The sequence below is a fragment of the Polypterus senegalus genome, chromosome 5, assembly GCF_016835505.1.
Source record: "Polypterus senegalus isolate Bchr_013 chromosome 5, ASM1683550v1, whole genome shotgun sequence".
In the NCBI taxonomy this organism is placed as follows: Eukaryota; Metazoa; Chordata; class Cladistia; order Polypteriformes; family Polypteridae; genus Polypterus; species Polypterus senegalus.
The window spans coordinates 64,796,433-64,814,454 of NC_053158.1; the positions used below are offsets into that span (position 1 = coordinate 64,796,433).

General features: G+C 37.4%; 1 protein-coding gene across 3 annotated transcripts in view; it reads left to right on the plus strand.

The window, feature by feature from the left end:
- Positions 1-18,022, plus strand: part of greb1l (GREB1 like retinoic acid receptor coactivator) — a 211,799-nt gene that overhangs the window by 160,501 nt on the left and 33,276 nt on the right. For all 3 annotated transcript variants that reach the window (XM_039754721.1, XM_039754722.1, XM_039754723.1), the window contains 5 exons: positions 5,949-6,288; positions 6,660-6,775; positions 13,257-13,492; positions 17,111-17,667; positions 17,778-17,880. In XM_039754721.1, the coding sequence (XP_039610655.1) occupies positions 5,949-6,288; positions 6,660-6,775; positions 13,257-13,492; positions 17,111-17,667; positions 17,778-17,880 (1,352 nt within the window). The remainder of the gene's footprint in view (positions 1-5,948; positions 6,289-6,659; positions 6,776-13,256; positions 13,493-17,110; positions 17,668-17,777; positions 17,881-18,022) is intronic.

Here is an 18,022-nt window from a genome sequence, read left to right on the forward strand (position 1 = left end):
GACGCTTGTTTCCAGGTTTCAAGTAAAACATGACATCAGACAGATTATGTACTACTATGGTAGACATGGTTTAAAGATCTGTAATTCTCTTGGTGCTATGTGATTGCATTTTGTTATTCTTAATGTTTTTATGAATGAAAGGCAAGACTATTTAATGTTCCATTTTTGTTGCTAATTCTTGTTTTTAGATACCTACAATTACATTGTAACTATTTAAAACTTAAATTAGAGATCTGTAATTACTTTTAACTAATCAGAATTCAATCTGTAATCCCATTTTGATTAGACTACAGACATAGTTTTAGGTGTAATTTTGAGTTTTCACAATGCTTAGCAAGAATCTAGTGATAACCGGGTATGCAAGGTGCTAAATGCTATTTATTCCATATTCTGAACTCTGCTTTTTCCTTTTTGTGGGGGAGCTAGAACCTGCTCAGATTAAAAGCAGGAAGTAACTTTAAACAGAAGAACAGGCTTTTAGGGAGCACACCCATGCACTAGTGTAAAATCATCATATATCCTTGCATATACATAATAAAGCACTCAGGAAAATCCTATTCTAAGTGTTGTAGGACATTTTATACATATCATTTTATTCGGTTAATGCTTTTTTATGTTAAGGATTTAGTTTTTGTGGTTTATTTTTTATTTTGACTTAAATTGACAAAGATTAACACCTTGTTTTTGTTGTTTATGCAATTCAATTCAGCTACATTCTTGTTGCCACAGGATAGGATGCTTTAAATATGGCAATAATCATATTACTTGCTGTCTGTCCGTGGATACACTTAATCACTTAAAACAACTTTCAGTTGTTCATTTTAACTCAAATAGGCCCAAGTATCATGTCTTTGAACACCTTTTTGAATTTCGACTTTAACTTTGATGTTGGTGTGTCTCATTCTCTTTGTCCTTACAGTTTTGAGCTCTGTCTGACTTTTGACCACATTTCTGGTGTTACATTCTATATCATGTAACACCTACAGGGACACAAGAACAAAGAGCAAACATATATAATAACCAAAGTTCACCATTGTACCAGTATCCCACCCAGATAAATAGAAAACAATTAGTTTTTTATTTGTTTAATTAATTGATTGTTTACAAAGTACAGTAATTAGTTTTTATAAGTTACGTTAATTTTATACTTCAATTCAGTTGCCTACCATGGTCATGTGTGCTTGAGGGGACCCTGAGGTGCCCCATCCAGCATTGGCCAGTGCTTTGGGACTTTGTGGCTCTGCATCAGATTAAAGGCATTTTTCATAATGGGGCACAGGCTGTTGTTATTAAGCACAAGAGCAGGCTAGTTATTTTTTTAAACATATATAAAATTGGCTTCACTTTAGACTTTAGTTTCATGAAGGAACTTAATATATACCAGGAGTGTGAAGAAATAACTGATTTGAAAAATACTGAACTACCTTTATAGTGGATTTCATAATGATATGTTTGTGGAGTCTTTGAGTGGGCACATTTGCTCTGTTTACTTATATGTTTCCCACTGGGTAATTTTCCTATCATATTGCAAAGCCTTGCCTGCTATAGTAGCATCTCTAAATTGCTGTGGCTTGAGTGAGGTGTGCTCAAGTGTGCACTGTGATGGTGTGGTGCCCTGTTCAGTTTGATTCCTACTTTGTGCCCTGTGCTACCAGAACATCGACCAGCTCTGTACTGCAATGAACAACATTATCCCCCTTGGGATTAATAAAGTATCTATCTATCTATCTATCTATCTATCTATCTATCTATCTATCTATCTATCTATCTATCTATCTATCTATCTATATCAGGTTAGAAATCGGATAGTAGGATATATGGGTGTATGTCTCTTTCTTGAGTCTTCAGAATAAAACCACTTTGATTTGATTTATAAAGGCATTAGTTAAACCCACAGAGATATAAATTTGGAATCTAGCACAGACAGTTGACTTAGTGACATAATTTGATTATTTTTGTAAGGTTTTTCCAAAAGCTCCAATTCCAGTATGACAGAAATTCATCTAATGTAATTGAAATGCTTAGCTGTGGCTAAATTTTGCGTTGTCATCTTAAGTATGTGGACTGTGATCTGCAAAGTAAAAGATGCCCTATGCAGGGGCAGCACAACTTGTTAGCAATGGCAGGCATTATCTGATTTTTCTCTTATAGCCATCACTACTTTTCACCTTAGCCATTTAACATTATAGGTTTATAGGGTCACTAGCTGTTCTACTTTTGTAAAATGGATTGAAATATAAGTAATCAACATAGACTTATGCTTTTTTTTTTTAATTGATGAATTGTTTGTCCATTTTGTCTGGTGTAATAATGTAACCTGAACCTTTTCCCTTATGGCTGCTTTTTCTTGTTTGGATAAAGCCACCTTTTTTCGCCACTTCCTCTTGGTGTCACTCAACACTGAACACTGTTGCATGTGGATGTGTTTTGCAGGGAAAATGCTGCAGTAGTCATAGCTACATTGGCTTGGTTTAGAAAATCTAACCAAGTTGTGCCAGGGTTTTGGTTTTTCAACATGATTGTTGATGTATGCTTTTTTTTTCACTTACCATTAGCCACCACGCAAAGTTTATCAGTTACTAGCGACTGGGAGCCCAATTGAATCAAGCTACAAATTCTACGTTTGTGAAATCGATACTTTCTCTACAAAGAATTATTAGTTTTATTAAGTCCTTGAAATGACATCCCCCACACCATTACACCACCACCACCAGCCTGCACAGTGGAAACAAGGCATGATGGATCCATGTTCTCATTCTGTTTACGCCAAATTCTGACTCTACCATTTGAATGTCTCAACAGAAATCGAGACTCATCAGACCAGGCAACATTTTTCCAGTCTTCAACTGTCCAATTTTGGTGAGCTCGTACAAATTGTAGCCTCTTTTTCCTATTTGTAGTGGAGATGAGTGGTACCCGGTGGGGTCTTCTGCTGTTGTAGCCCATCCGCCTCAAGGTTGTGCGTGTTGTGGCTTCACAAATGCTTTGCTGCATACCTCGGTTGTAACAAGTGGTTATTTCAGTCAAAGTTGCTCTTCTATCAGCTTGAATCAGTCGGCCCATTATCCTCTGACCTCTAGCATCAACAAGGCATTTTCGCCCACAGGACTGCCGCATACTGGATGTTTTTCCCTTTTCACACCATTTTTGTAAACCCTAGAAATGGTTGTGTGTGAAAATCCCAGTAACTGAGCAGATTGTGAAATACTCAGACCGGCCCGTCTGGCACCAACAACCATGCCACGCTCAAAATTGCTTAAATCACCTTTCTTTCCCATTCTGACATTCAGTTTGGAGTTCAGGAGATTGTCTTGACCAGGACCACACCCCTAAATGCATTGAAGCAACTGCCATGTGATTGGTTGATTAGATGATTGCATTAATGAGAAATTGAACAGGTGTTCCTAATAATCCTTTAGGTGAGTGTATATAAACTCATTCCTGAATATATAAAGTCAAAATCTATTGATTGAAACGACTCTGAACTGAACTAAGTGAACAAAAACTTAGTTTATTTAGAAAAATAAATTAAAAAAACACTGTTCGGTGAATGTTTTGAAAATGATGCCTGTGCCCTGCCCAGGATTGGTTCCTGCCTTGCGCCCAGTGTTGGCTGGGATTGGCTCTAGCAGACCCCCGTGACCCTGTGGTCGGATTCAACGGGTTGGGAAATGGATGGATATTCCAGTGCTGACTTTATATATTCAAGATTTGACTTTATTTATTCCGACAGTGACTTTATATAATCAAGTTTTGACTTTATATAGTTAAATGTAGTCATCATTGCATAACTTTTTCTTTACCATAGAAATTTAAAGACTAAATTCAACTTCCATTCCTAACAAAGATATTTTTGGCGACTAAATAGAACCTACTTATATCCAAATTCGAGCTATTGAGCTGTCGCCTGCCTGCCTGAATAAGTCACCCTCGCTTCGCTCTTACTTTTTTACCATTCATTTAATCGTGGCTAGTGGCGGAAAAATTATAAAATGGATGAAGAATTACACTGAGTATGGCTTTACCAAAACAATTATTGATGGCGAATCGATTATTCATAAAGCTTCAATTGGTGATCTGTTTTTCTGTGTTAACCTCATATTTTTTCATTCTTCTTCTCAAACCAAGGGTGTGCGAGGGTAAAATGAATCGGGAAGCGCTGATCAATGTAATCGGTGTACCAGGAAATCATGCATTGACATAAGTTCCCCTTTGCTTGTATTGCAAAGTGTGATTAAATGTGTGATTTTTTAACGCGTTATGGAGCACATGCATCGAAGCTTCTCAGCTGTGCTTGTGCTAAGAAAAGGAAACATTTTAAAAATAACGTAACTCGATTATCAATGTAACCTTTTGTAAGTAGTGTCTGGAGGATTCAATGTGGAGAAACTGTAGAGACAGCATGTGTATTAACTTGTGGATTTTTCTGTGAGTATTTGGTGGCAGCGTCACAAAGTCGCTTCCATAACACTGCGTGCGTTAGCTACGGAGCTCAGCTCACAGCGAAATGAGGTGAATGGGAGGGGAGATGATGACGTGACTCCCCCACCCACCTTAAGTGTCAATCCCCCACAAACACAGTCTCTCGGAATTTGCATAAGCACAGCCCTTCACGTGCAATTTTAACTTAGTTACAAAGTGATCAAAACTCTCGTTTATATCCTGCGTCCTCTCATTAAACTTGTATCCCGCATTACCCGTGGGCATGACAAACGCCAGCGGCAGCCTGTCTATGAACTTAATTTAAACTTTAGGTTTACACCTTGCTTTGTTTCCGAAGTAGCAGCACTCATGAATATGGTTGTATATGTCATTCGCTCGCTTCTTATTGTTTCGCTGCCTTCTCAATTGTATAATGCATGCTTTATTCAGCGCTTTTTGAAGCTCTTCCTGGTTTTCTACGCACTGCGTTGACAGTCAGTTCACGTGATTACATGGGAGGCGTGATGATGTCACACGAAACTCCGCCCCCCACGGCTTTCGAGCTCAACTCCATTACATAAATGGAGAAAAATAGCTTCCAGTTATGACCATTACGCGTAGAATTTCGAAATGAAACCTGCCCAACTTTTGTAAGGAAGCTGTAAGGAATGAGCCTGCCAAATTTCAGCCTTCCACCTACATGGGAACTTGGAGAATTAGTGATGAGTCAGTGAGTGAGTGAGTGAGTCAGTCAGTCAGTGAGGGCTTTGCCTTTTATTAGTATAGATAAGCGTTACAGCTATATATCTCATTTCACATGGCTCAAGAGAGTGAAGGAAAGTCAATGCCATGCTGCTGTTGCCTGCATATAATGTCAGACAACAGAATAGGCCTACAAGACCAATTTTCTTATTTTTAGGCCTGGGCAGATGCACGTTAATGTTTGTGGTGCCCCATCTATTGGAATCTATTTTGTAATGCATGTGGTGATAAAATGCATTGTATCGTTCCAACAAATGGATCATGGCAAACATTAGCACTTACAAATCCCATATCAAATAATATATAACAGAGACATAATAACCACACAGACCCACACAGACACTTGTCCATTTATTAAGATGGATAAGCTGATTTCTGTCTGTCTGACAATTACTGTTTGTTGGATGGATTGGGCATTAACATTTTCAGTGCACCATCTATAGAATGTACTTTGAAATGCATTATAGTAATAAAATGCATTGCATTTTTCATTCCAACAGATGGCACGTGACAAACATTGGAACTGCTTCTATGAATCCCATACCAAGTGACATACAACACATACACAGACACTTGTCGTCTTATTAAGGTGGATTATTGTCACATATAAAGCGTACAGTGAAGTAACTTGGATGCACTACTCAGCATTATTGTGTCTTGTAACCTAAAATGTTGTAAAATTATAAAAGTTTCTAAAAGCAAATTTTTGCTTTGTACACTGCTAAAATAATTGCTGATTTCTTTCCCCCATCCTTGATTTATAGGTACCCAAGACTGCATAGTATGGTGATTCATAGTTACCTCCTCATCCAGCAGTATACAGAGGCAATGATGGCACTGACTTTTATGACATCTCTTCGAGATCACACTACTCCTGAGACACTGAGCATTGTGGATGACCTCATCAGTTTACCTGGAAAAAACCAGAATGGCCTTGGTCACATGCTTCTTATTCGAGTGCCCTCGTTGCAACTGGCAATGCTGGCTAGAGAAAGACTGGAAGAGGTCCGCAATAAACTGGGGCTCCAATATCGATTTGAGATCATCCTTGGCAACCCCACATCTGAGCTCAACATTGCCAAGCACTTTGTAGCCAGACTTAGGGTGAGGACTTACCAAAGTTAACAGAAGGGCTTAAAGAGAATTTAAGTTGAGCAGATGGCAAATATCCTAGTTTATAGTGTAGTGTATTTTATACGCATACAAGTTTTTTCACCAAAAAAACACATTATTTTCATTGACTGTTTGTTACAAGTTGTGAATATAAGCCTATAGTTTTCTTTTATTTGTACATGTAGAATCATCTGTGCCCTATACATTTTTGTAATTGTTAAGACAGACTCTCCACCCTCAGATTATATGCACAGCATATCAAATCTTTCAAGTTTATATAAAGTAAATATGATTCACCTTTGCCATTCTGTTGAGGTTTCCTAAATTAAGATGGTTCTAAATCAAGTTTTTCATTCAAACAGGCATGGAGAGGCTTTGAAAATGAAGACTGGGTCCCTCGCACCTATGAGGATCTTGATGGTCTGCCTTGTATTTTGATCCTTACTGGAAAGGATCCCCTTGGAGAAACTTTTCCCAGGTAAGTAAAAGGGTTTTTCTCTTGAACTTTTTTGCTAATATCTTTCTTACTATGACTAGAAGATTCTGAAACTGCCCTACAATGATATAACCAACAAAATATAAGATTAATATTGACATTTTTATACAGTGGAAGACCACTTAAAACTTGGAATTATTTAGCTTGCAGCAGTACATTGGACTTAATACAAATGCTTATCAATGTTTTAGCATTAATGTATACACCTTTTAAACATATTTGCAAAAGCCTGCTATTTAAACAGAAAATGTTAGACTGGAAGAAACTTAAATAAATAAAGTCAGAGCCATAACTCCAGGATAAATAGTGGTGACTCAAAAAGTTCTGATCTGTCAATCATTCCAGTCGAAAGGAAAATAGTAACTGTGATACAGTATAACTAAATCAACTGATGGTACAATGCATTTCACACTGGTTAATACTGTAAGTTGATGTGTGTCTCTGCAGTTATATAAGTAAAAATTAAATAAATAATTCAGATCTCTATAGACCTGGTTTATTATTTTGTGACAGAAGTTGTTATAGTCTATCAATACCACCGTTTTTATTATACTATCCTTTATTTTTCCAATATTCCTTGTTTTCTGAGGAGGTGGAAATGGTAATTTCAGTTGCTTTTACTTTTGATTATGATGATTACCCTACTTTGGTTTAGTCTGAAAAATGTAGCATACCATTTCGACCATGCAGTACCTTTAAAAAATATTCACCTTGTTGGAAATTTTCACATTTTGTTGTTATACAACTTTGAATCACACTGATCAATAGAAAAAGACTCATTAATGTCAAATTAAAAACACATCTGTGCAAAGTATAGAAATGCATAGCAAATAAAAAAGAGAAAATAATTGATTGCACAAGTATTGTAATATGACACACCATATCATCACTGGTACAGTCACATAAATAGCCAATGGAGATTACCTGTCTGTAGTATAGTGGTTTCAATTGATTATAGTGTTAATACACTCCAAACAACTCCCAGAAAAAAGTATTTTGAAAAACCTGAGTCGGAAAATGGGGACAAGAACATATGTAAGTTACTGAATATCCCTTGCAGTCCAATCCATCGTTAAGAAGTAGAAAGAGTACTGCAAAGCTGTAAGTCGACCTAGAGCTGGCCACAGAGTGATCATGCAACAAGATTACTGAGGGAGGTCACCAAGCTTCAATGGCTGAGATTTGAGAGACTGAGCAGACAACTGCGTTTCAGGTGCGACCTGGAGTGAGTGGCTGATTCACAGTTCATATCTCAATCCAACTTAGAATTTGTGTCTGGAATAGAAAAGGCTGGTAACTCACAATCCCCAGCGCATCCTAACTGAGCTTCATCAGTTTTGCAAACGAAAAAATTGCAGTGTCTAGATGTGCAAAGCTGATAGAGACCAGCTGCCAGAGGTGCATCTACTAAATACTAACTTGAATACTTGTGCATAGTTATTTTATGTTTTGCGTTTCTAGTTAGTATAGATTACTTTGCAGAGATCTGCTTTTACGTGAACATTAAAGGATATTTCTGAGTAAGAAGTGAATGCTTACCTTGAGAAAAACTATCTGTAGCCAAGTTTCCATCCAGTTTTTTGCAACGTTTTGTTATCGACAAACAGAATATATGTTTGCAAATGTGCAAAATTTGCTGTCTCCAGCCTGTTTCCATCCAACTGGCTTTTTATCGATAAAATGGTGTGCGTGATGACGTCATCCCCTCCAAAACGAACTGTCGCATAAGTTTTGTTTTATCGCGAAAAAAAATCTGCCCTTGAGCCGTTTCCATACATAATTTTGTGTATGTCGCAAATTATCTACCTTTTGTTTTCCACGTTACACCCCCTCCACTAAACAAAGAAATGGAGAGATTATTCAGACAGTTTTTTGAAATTTGCCAGCTTACTGTTATTTCAGTTTCACAAATAATTGGTATTGTACATAATATCCGAAGACGACAGCAGAATGAAGCAGTTGCTTGTCTGATAGCCCTAGAGCTCGAAGAAAGTACCCCAGTGCGCTGAAACCTACGGGTATGGGAGAGACGACGGAATAAGACCTTCTGGGAGGAGGTGGTGGGGAGACACTTCACAGAAAATCTCTGGCTGCAACATTTTAGAATGACACGGCCGATGTTTGAGATGTTGTGTGGATTCATCAGTCCTGATGTTGCGCCCATCACAGGTTGTCACCGACCACCGGTTTCAACCCCAAAGCAGATTGCCATCGCCCTTTACAAGCTGGCAACCTGCGCCAAGTATAGAGTAGTTAGAGAAACTTTTGGGGTTAGTAAAACTACCGTCCATCGATGTGTATATGCTGTGTGCACCGCTATTAAAGAAAAATGAATGCAGCGTTATATCAGACTTCCGACTGTAGCGGAGGCCAATGAAATTGCATACCGCAATTCCTTGGTGCATCTTGTGCCACAGATTTACGGTGCGCTGGATGGCACGCATGTGCCTATTCTTCCCCCGACGGAAGGCTACGCGATTACATTAATCGCAAAGGGTGGCCATCTATTGTTCTCCAGGCCCTTGTTGATGACAGGTGCATGAAACGAGACATTTGCGTTGGCACTCCTGGAAGTGCCGATGATGCAGCTGTTTTTGCAGCATCGGATCTGTACAGGTGAGCCTACCTTTCAACATCCCTTCTCAGTGCGATAACAACTGAATTAGTAGTGTAACCTGCTTCCCTTAAGGTTTTTAATTAAAACTGAAATTTGAATTAATACAATTTAACGACGTTTAATAAAAAAAAACTAAAGAATATTAATGAGAGAATTTCTCATATATGCTAAAACATCTGCCATTTGATAATAAGAAAAAAATGTTTAGATAATGAAACACACGGTTTCTTAAATATTTTGACTGGAACAGTAAATTACCTTTGCGGTTTTTGTATTATTTAGACATCCTGAGAGACACCCCCAGGCTACAGTTGATGTGGAGGGAGTTCAGGTACCCCTTTTGGTAGCAGGAGATCCAGCCTATCCGCTACTGCATTGGCTCATCACAAGAAATAACGAGTCTCTTCATCAGACCATGTGACCACTCCGCTATTCTCGTTTTGATTGCACGTGATGAAAATGTATCATGTGACACATTTATTTGCGTTAAAGCCCTTTTTTTCCGACAAAAAGTGTTTCCAGTGTAGCTTTTGCGACATCTGAAGTATCGATATGGAATTTATGCGGTAAAGTTAAACGGAAAAATATTATGTCGACATGTACAACATTTTATCGATAATTAGCATTTCCATCAGCTAAAATTTGAAGCGCTAAATATTTTTCCGCAAAAACTCCTTGGATGGAAACCTGGTTTGTGTGAATCTGTGATAAAATGTATTTTTGCCACTTTACTTTTGTTGTCACAAGCCTCAGAAATGCTTAAGCAATGTTTTCTTACATTGAAACCATTGCTGATTCAAAGTGGATATATTCGCTAAGGTTTAAGTCATTTTTCCACAACGGAACCCTGGTATCTATAAGTTCCACTATAAAACATAAGAGCGGAATAGATTTTTTTTTAGAATATGCTTCACTTCAGAAAGAAATTTTGTGTGGCAAACTAATATTTGCCATGATTGTGAAGAAATAACTTTGACATTTTGAAGATATCAAACTTATCTTTTAAAGAATCTTTTTACATTTATCAGTGTCAAAAATGTCAAATTAAACCCACTGTGATTCAATATTATATAATAATAAAATGTGAACATTTCCAATGGGGTGGGTACCTTTATAGGCAAAGTATTATTTCTGAGTAATGTATTAGCTCGTAGCTCTTTATTTTCTTGGCATTTTTAACAGTTGTTCAATTAATTTTTCTCTGCTTAATACTGTTATACTTGGCCATACCCACATATGACTACAAAAATTACCTGGGGCCTCATGTATAACGCCGTGCGTAGAATTTGCACTATAACATGGCGTAAGCACAAAAGCCGAAATGTGCTTACGCACAGAAAAATCCAGATGCAGGAATCTGTGTGTACTCCAACTTCTACGTTCTTCCGCTACATAAATCCCGATCAGCGTCAAAAGTAATGCTCGTGCACGCGTTTTATGTAACGCCCCTACTCCTCCCACAATTACGCCTCTTTGAATATGCAAATCAATATAAATCGCCCTTAAGCGCAGCCTTCTGTGAAAAGACAATGGGAAAAGCACGGGGAAAATATAAGAATTTCAGCGAATATCAAGTGGAGGCAAAGGAAAAACATACTATTTGTTTAATTAAACCGTGGTATAATCAACAAAAGGAAGTTGATCGAGTGACATAGCGTGTTGGAGAAACTTGAAAGCTCACGCTCACAAAATCGCACAGTGCTGGAAATAAAAAAGAAGTCACATATCAAAGTCGCCGTGAAAAGGCGAGTTGTAGCCCACTGTCTGAGTGTCATATGAAAGCTTATTAGGGTACAGAGAAAAAAAGACAAACAGTGGGAAAAAAGCACGAAATGTCAACTTCAATCTCGAAATTTCCACTTTAATCACGTAGTTTATTTTGTCATTAAAATAGAACATAATAAACTTCATCTTAAAATTGTTTAACTAGTTTCTCAAATCACATCGCAATTAAAGTAGCACGTTAAATGCTTTGTTTTGTATTTGATCTTCTATGTGCTCTATGTGTGTGAATCACTACCTGCTTCTTAAACCGGCTCTCTTCCTCTGACAGGACACAGAATCCATTACATTCATGATATTATAGCTCTCTGAATAACTAAAATACTGAGATGTATACGTGATATTATTTTCATGATGATAGTTAAAGCATGTTATTGATTGTGTGCGACCTTTGATGAAATTACTTATTGCAGCAGTACTCATGGGCGGCTCTGTCCAACAGAGAAAGTCCAATGTCAATATGGTATCTTATGCACAGTGGATGGCCACATCCGTTGCGGACACTGCATAGCCGCCTCATGCTCATGACACAAGCGTTTAACTTTTGTCAAAATTTGCCGCTGCATTTTTAGCTGTGTCGTTATTTTCTCTTTCTGTTTTATATTCAGTATATACAGTATTGGCATGGCTGCCCATGCAGTCCTTGCTTTTCTTTCTCCAAGTAACCGATCCCCACACACTCCGCTCTGTAATACACGTTAAGCCATCTGTAAGCTTAAAGCGCTGATTCTTCAAAACATACAGTTTGAAGATACAGTGATATAAATACTCTGAGTGCTGCAGTGAGAGTACTATGAAAAAAGATGATCCGCTGTGGCAACTCCTAACAGGGCAAGCTGAAAGAAGAAGGTGCAGTTAGAGTAACAACGCTAAAGCAGTTATGGTATTTGGAATACTATGGCTATTCCCTGGACCATTATATTGTTACAAGTTAATTACAATCAGATGCATTACACTAATAAACAATATGCAGTTAGTTTCAGTGTATTTATAAAGCCGTGTCAGGAAAATAAAGAGTAACCACACAGGAACAGTAGCACTGCTTTGACGCTGGGTGCCGCCAGTCTGCAAAACTGAGCGGAGAACTTGCGTACGACAAGGTATGAGGTACCGTGGAAAAGTGCGTGGCTTTACACCAAGTGTAGGTTTTATACATCGCGATTTGAACGTGGAAAAGTTCTTATGCAATATTTCTGTGCGTACGCACCGTTTATACATGAGGCCCCTGGTTACTATCTGAGTCATTTTGCACTTATGAGCTTTGTTATTTAAGCAGATACTAATCATACCTTTACCATATCCTTGATGCAAATAATTATCAGGTTTGTGGTGTTGTCTTTTGTATTTTTACCTGTCTACTCCTGACTTTATTTTTGTTTTACTGCTGGTGTCCTCCCTTATTTGGTTCTGTTCCCCTTTTTCATGAATGTCTGTCTTCCAAGTGAGTGTTAGAAATATACACTCAATATGAAATGTGGTTTTAAAGTGTTCACTTTTGTAAGCTCCTTTTTCTGAGCAAAAGCAGTGTCCCTATATTTGCAATTGACATTTAATCTATATTTCTAAAAAATCAGTTATATTGGATAGCCATCTATGTGTCCATCTTCAGTTCCTCTTGCCCTAATGGTGGTCATTAACTATAAACTGGCTTGACTTACAAAGTGTTGGTAAATTCAGGAGATGTTTCCTGAGTTGTGCCTAATGGTGCCAAGATACGCTGAGACTTCCTGTGATGGTGTAATGGAAAGAACCTATTCAGAAACTGGATGAAAGAGAAAAGATTTATATATAGTAGGCTTGGGAAATATGGAATAAAACTGATATAGCCAAAAACCTTTCTTCCTGAACAGCTGTGCTACATTAAATGTTGAGCAGTAGTTTAATCAGAAGTCTGCCAGAATGAGCCACTTTCTGCCACAGCTTTTCATTTCATAATATGCAAGCATCAATTTGTAGTACTTTGCATTTTGATCATGTATAGTTATTTAAACTAATGATGGCTTCATTCTTTTTTATTTTTTAAACTATGTGTGATTTAATGTTGATGCCATTGTTTTTGCACAGATCCCTGAAGTACTGTGATCTTAGGCTGATTGACTCAAGCTACGTAACACGTACAGCTCTGGAGCAGGAAATTGGCCTAGCATGTACATATGTTTCACAGGTAGCAATCCAGGATCCTTTAGGAGCTGTAAACCTGCCAGAGAAGCAGCGAGATGAAAGGGACCATGATTGTGATGACCTTAATATTGACCTTGAGAGACCACAGAGCAATGGAAGTGCTGTGACTGGCACTTCAGGTTAGTGCTGTCCTTTATTCATAATCACCAGACAAAAATACAGTAGTCAGTAGTAGTACAGTAGTCAGTGACCCTTACTGCCTGCACAACTGTCATTAAATAGGAATATTATGAAATGTCAATTATACCTTTCAAGAAGAACATTTAAAGTCTGATTTTTGCAATTAAGACAGAACTTAATGATATTTATTGGCAACTTTAACTGAAACAGATATAATGGGTCATTTTGCACCATTAAAATTATTGGAAAAATACAACAACATTTATTTATATAGCACATTTTCATACAAACAGTAGCTCAAAGTGCTTTACATAATAAAGAATAGAAAAATACAAGACACAATAAGAAAACAAAATAAATCAACATTAATTAACATCAAATAAGAGTAAGGTTCAATGGCCAGGGGACAGAAAAAACAAAAACTCCAGACGGCTGGAGAAAAAATAAAATCTGTAGGGATTCCAGACCATGAGACCATCCAGTCCTCTCTGGGCATTCTACCTAACATAAATGAAACAGTCCTCTTTGGATTTAGGGTTCTCACGGAAGGGCTTGATGATGATGATCACGTAGAGTTCTGCCTTTTAATCCATCCATCATTGTTGAAGCATCATGAAGCTTTGAGTAGGTGGAGGTGGCGCAGGCCACCACCAAAAAGAAACCGGAAAAACAAACAGAAAAAAGAGTAGGGGTCAGTACGGATTTTAGAGCCACCATGAATAGTTATTATGATGAATTGAACATATAGAGTATCAGGATTAAGTTAAATTAAGTTAAATTGAAGTTATAGAAAGGCCATGTTAAAGTAATGTGTTTTCAACAGTGTTTTAAATTGCTCTACTGTATCAGCCTGGCGAATTCCTATTGGCAGGCTATTCCAGATTTTAGATGCATAGCAGCAGAAAGCCGCCTCACCACTTCTTTTAAGTTTTGTTCTTGGAATTCTAAGGAGACACTCATTTGTGGATCTGAGGTTACGATTTGGAATATAAGGTGTCAGACATTCCGATATATACGATGGGGCGAGATTATTTAAGGCATTATTAACCATAAGCAGAATTTTAAAGTCAAAATGAATAAGTTATCAGTAAAAAAAATTAGCATCATTTTTTTTCAAACATGATTATTTAATTGTGGAGCAGCAGGAGGTTGAAACAATACTTAGCTCAATCCAGAAACTACTGTTACATAAGGTGTGTGTCATTTTGCTGCTACTCTGAATTATATATGCAGTATGCACAATACAGGGTATAGTCGAGTAATAACAATCAAGTCAGTCCTTCCCCAGCACAGCCACCATATGAAATGTTTGTACTTCCTAAATCTGTAGGTTTTTAATGGCAGGTCTTGATTTAATCACAAACAAAAGATTTCCAAACACAGCATAAGTTAAAAATAGTAAGTTAAAGGGTCCAGAAGGCAGACCCAAAGCAAAAAGTGCATCTTATCACTATGTCATCATTCTTTACTTTGGTATGTTACTATTGAATTTAAATAAAAGAGAATTAGTACTCAAAATTCCTTCATTTGTATGCTTGACATATGCAAACATTAGTGTAACTAAAACATCTAAGTCCAAGGTCTTTCTGCTTTTTTACAATTCCAATAATTTGTCACAATGGTTGAGACTGCAGAGCATAAAGCTGAAGGCTTGCTAAACTAAAGTCCATTTGGCAACCTAGCCCGGCAAAAAAGCAAAATATTATGCCGATTCAATTTCTGAAATTTCAGGTAATCTAAAATAATACAAATGAAGTTAACAGGCAGTGATAATTATTTGATATGTACATAGTATCCTGTGTACTTTTTGTTTTTCAAAAGAGGCAATATAAAGGAACTTTGTTAGAGGGAATACTGGAGTTATTTTCTCTTTCTTTACTTTATAACAGAAATGTGACGTAACATTATAAGTTTATATATTACAGTCTGAATCATCTCTTACATTTTTTAAGTCAACATTTCAATATGTTAACAACAGGACAAATCCCTACTCTCAAACTTGCAGAAATGGTATCAGTCATAGATTTGTAGTAAGATGGCTGCATAGCATTTTGCCCAGCCATACACTAAAAAAGTGGAAAACGTGTTGTTTTCTTGATGTTAGTACAGTTTCTTATAGTTTATTTTAACAAAAACATTTATATATTTAATGTCAGGAGTTTAGAATTGAAAAAGACTGATGGATTCACAGTGCTGCCACAGTATCACCATATTACTTTCTTCCCTCTGTATGTGGAAAGCAACTTTCATTAAGCAAGAATCATCTTAGGTCTAGTCCTTGCTAATAGCCGGTTGCTTTCTAAAGCCAAACAAATCCACATTTAGTAGACAGTGTCACCTCTCACCTCCACTGGGTGCAAAGACAGATTTTTTTGCCTACCATGGACTGGACATTATTTCATGCAAACATAAATAGACCAATCTGATTCTTTTTAAAGTATAATTTTGCACACAAAGGACAATTCACAACAGTAGCAGCATCTAAGCATCTCATCAGCTGTGAATTATCTTGTATCTAGGCAACCAGGAAGATGGAGAAACTGGATGTATGCTAGCTGATCCCTGACCTTCATGAGGTCGTGACTGAAATGCAAGACTCAGTATTAGCTTGTCTTGGTTCATTTATAAAGCTACATAAACAGATTTTTTTTCAGTTTATGTTACAGTTATCTCCAATGAATACTTTACATATTTGTCTGCTTTTTGAAAATAATTATTTAGAACTCAGGAGGTGGTTGTGTACTCTCCTTTTAATTATTTTGGACCTCAGTTAAAGAAAACAAATAAAATAAAACAGCACAGTTATGTCAAATAGGAACTTAATCTCCTGTGAAGAAGGTTTTTAATTGTGTTGTAAGTACTGCTTTATGTGTACGCATAGAATGAACAGCCTGGCAGAGCTACATTTGTGCTGCTGTCTTGACACCTTTCAAGATGAGCAGGACCCGCCACTTTGATAGCACCCTTTTACCTCCCACTTTTCCAGATGCCCTCTGATCCCTATCCTGTACATTTTAGTTACAGGACAACTAAAAATGTTACAAATTGTTGTTCTTGAAAGACAGGTCAAACTTACATCTTGTTCCCTTTCAGCTTGTATCTATAAGGTAATTGTTTGGGGAGCAATGAAGTTCTTATGTTTCCATGCTTTTAACTCATATAATTTTGCTTCCTACTGTAGGAATGTTGCTACTCTATGTCATACAAAACCTCTGAATTATTTCCACCACTGACATAGCACACCTTAAATTGTCGTCAAATTTTGTAACTTATCATAGTTTATACTCCTCTTGCTTCTGAAAAGTCCATTTGGAGTGTCATGTGTCTCCTATGAGGCTGAATATGAAACTGGCACTTTGTTCTAGTTCTGCGTGTATCTGCTTTTGTGTTCTTTTACCTGATTACAGTATTTCGTTCTTCTTATTCTAATCTTTTGTTGTGTCACCACCTTAAGAACCTGCTCTGTCTTCGTTTTATATAACTGTCCTTCTTCTGTCACAAATAAATCTATGTTTTTTCTTCCACAGTGTCAACATCTAAAATCATGTATAAATGTCCACCTAAAATGCATTTTGATTACTGTACAAAAATAAACTTGTCCACTTTTTTCATGCTAGGTTCTGTAGCAGAGAATGGGGTTAGTTCTTCGGCAGATACATCCCAGAAACCCTCCTCTTCTCAGAGTTTGCAAAACCCTGCCAGTAATCTGACTGAGATAAGCCACTCCCCAGAGAGCGTGAAACAGGAGTGTGACTCCCAGAGGAATCAGGCCAACAGCAGTATTAATGCAGTCCCACAACTTTCCTCATCTGCTGCATCCACCTCATCTTCTGCCTCACACAGCTCTTGGCAACCTAGTCAGTCCTCAAAAGAAAAGCGGAAATGTCCTACTATTCATCCTCGTATTGTTATTCTTTCTCGGTCTGCATACAACTTGTTAAGCAGCAAGAAGAATGGTCAACTTCACTCAACCGCCCTGCTACCACATGCAGATGTCTGTTGGATCAGCTCTCTGAGACCACTCCTCTACAAAGACCAAAGCACTGAACAGCAATCACTCTATTACCGCCAGTGGACTGCCGCTCGGCAGCATCATGCTGATTTCAGCAATCAAGATGTAAATGAGTCAGCAGTCTTCCATCCACGTCGACTGCTATTAACAGGACCACCACAGGTGAGTTTACACACTGTATACTAGCCAAAGAGAAAAGATTTGTATGGTTTAACAAAAGAATGGACAAGAGATCTTTCTTAAAGAGTCACTGTGGCTGGCTTGTCTTTCAGGTGGGAAAAACAGGGGCCTATTTGCAGTTTTTACGAATTCTTTTTCGTATGTTGATTCGACTATTGGAGGTGGACATATACGATGAGGTGGAAATCAATATGGGTGAGTTAACTAATCCATGCAATTTATGAAATAACTGTAATTATGGATATCACATTAATTTCGTACTGTGTCAAACACCTTCCCTGTGCTTCCTCCAAAGTAATCATTTTTAGCCCTGATCTACATCAGTTATTTTTTACTT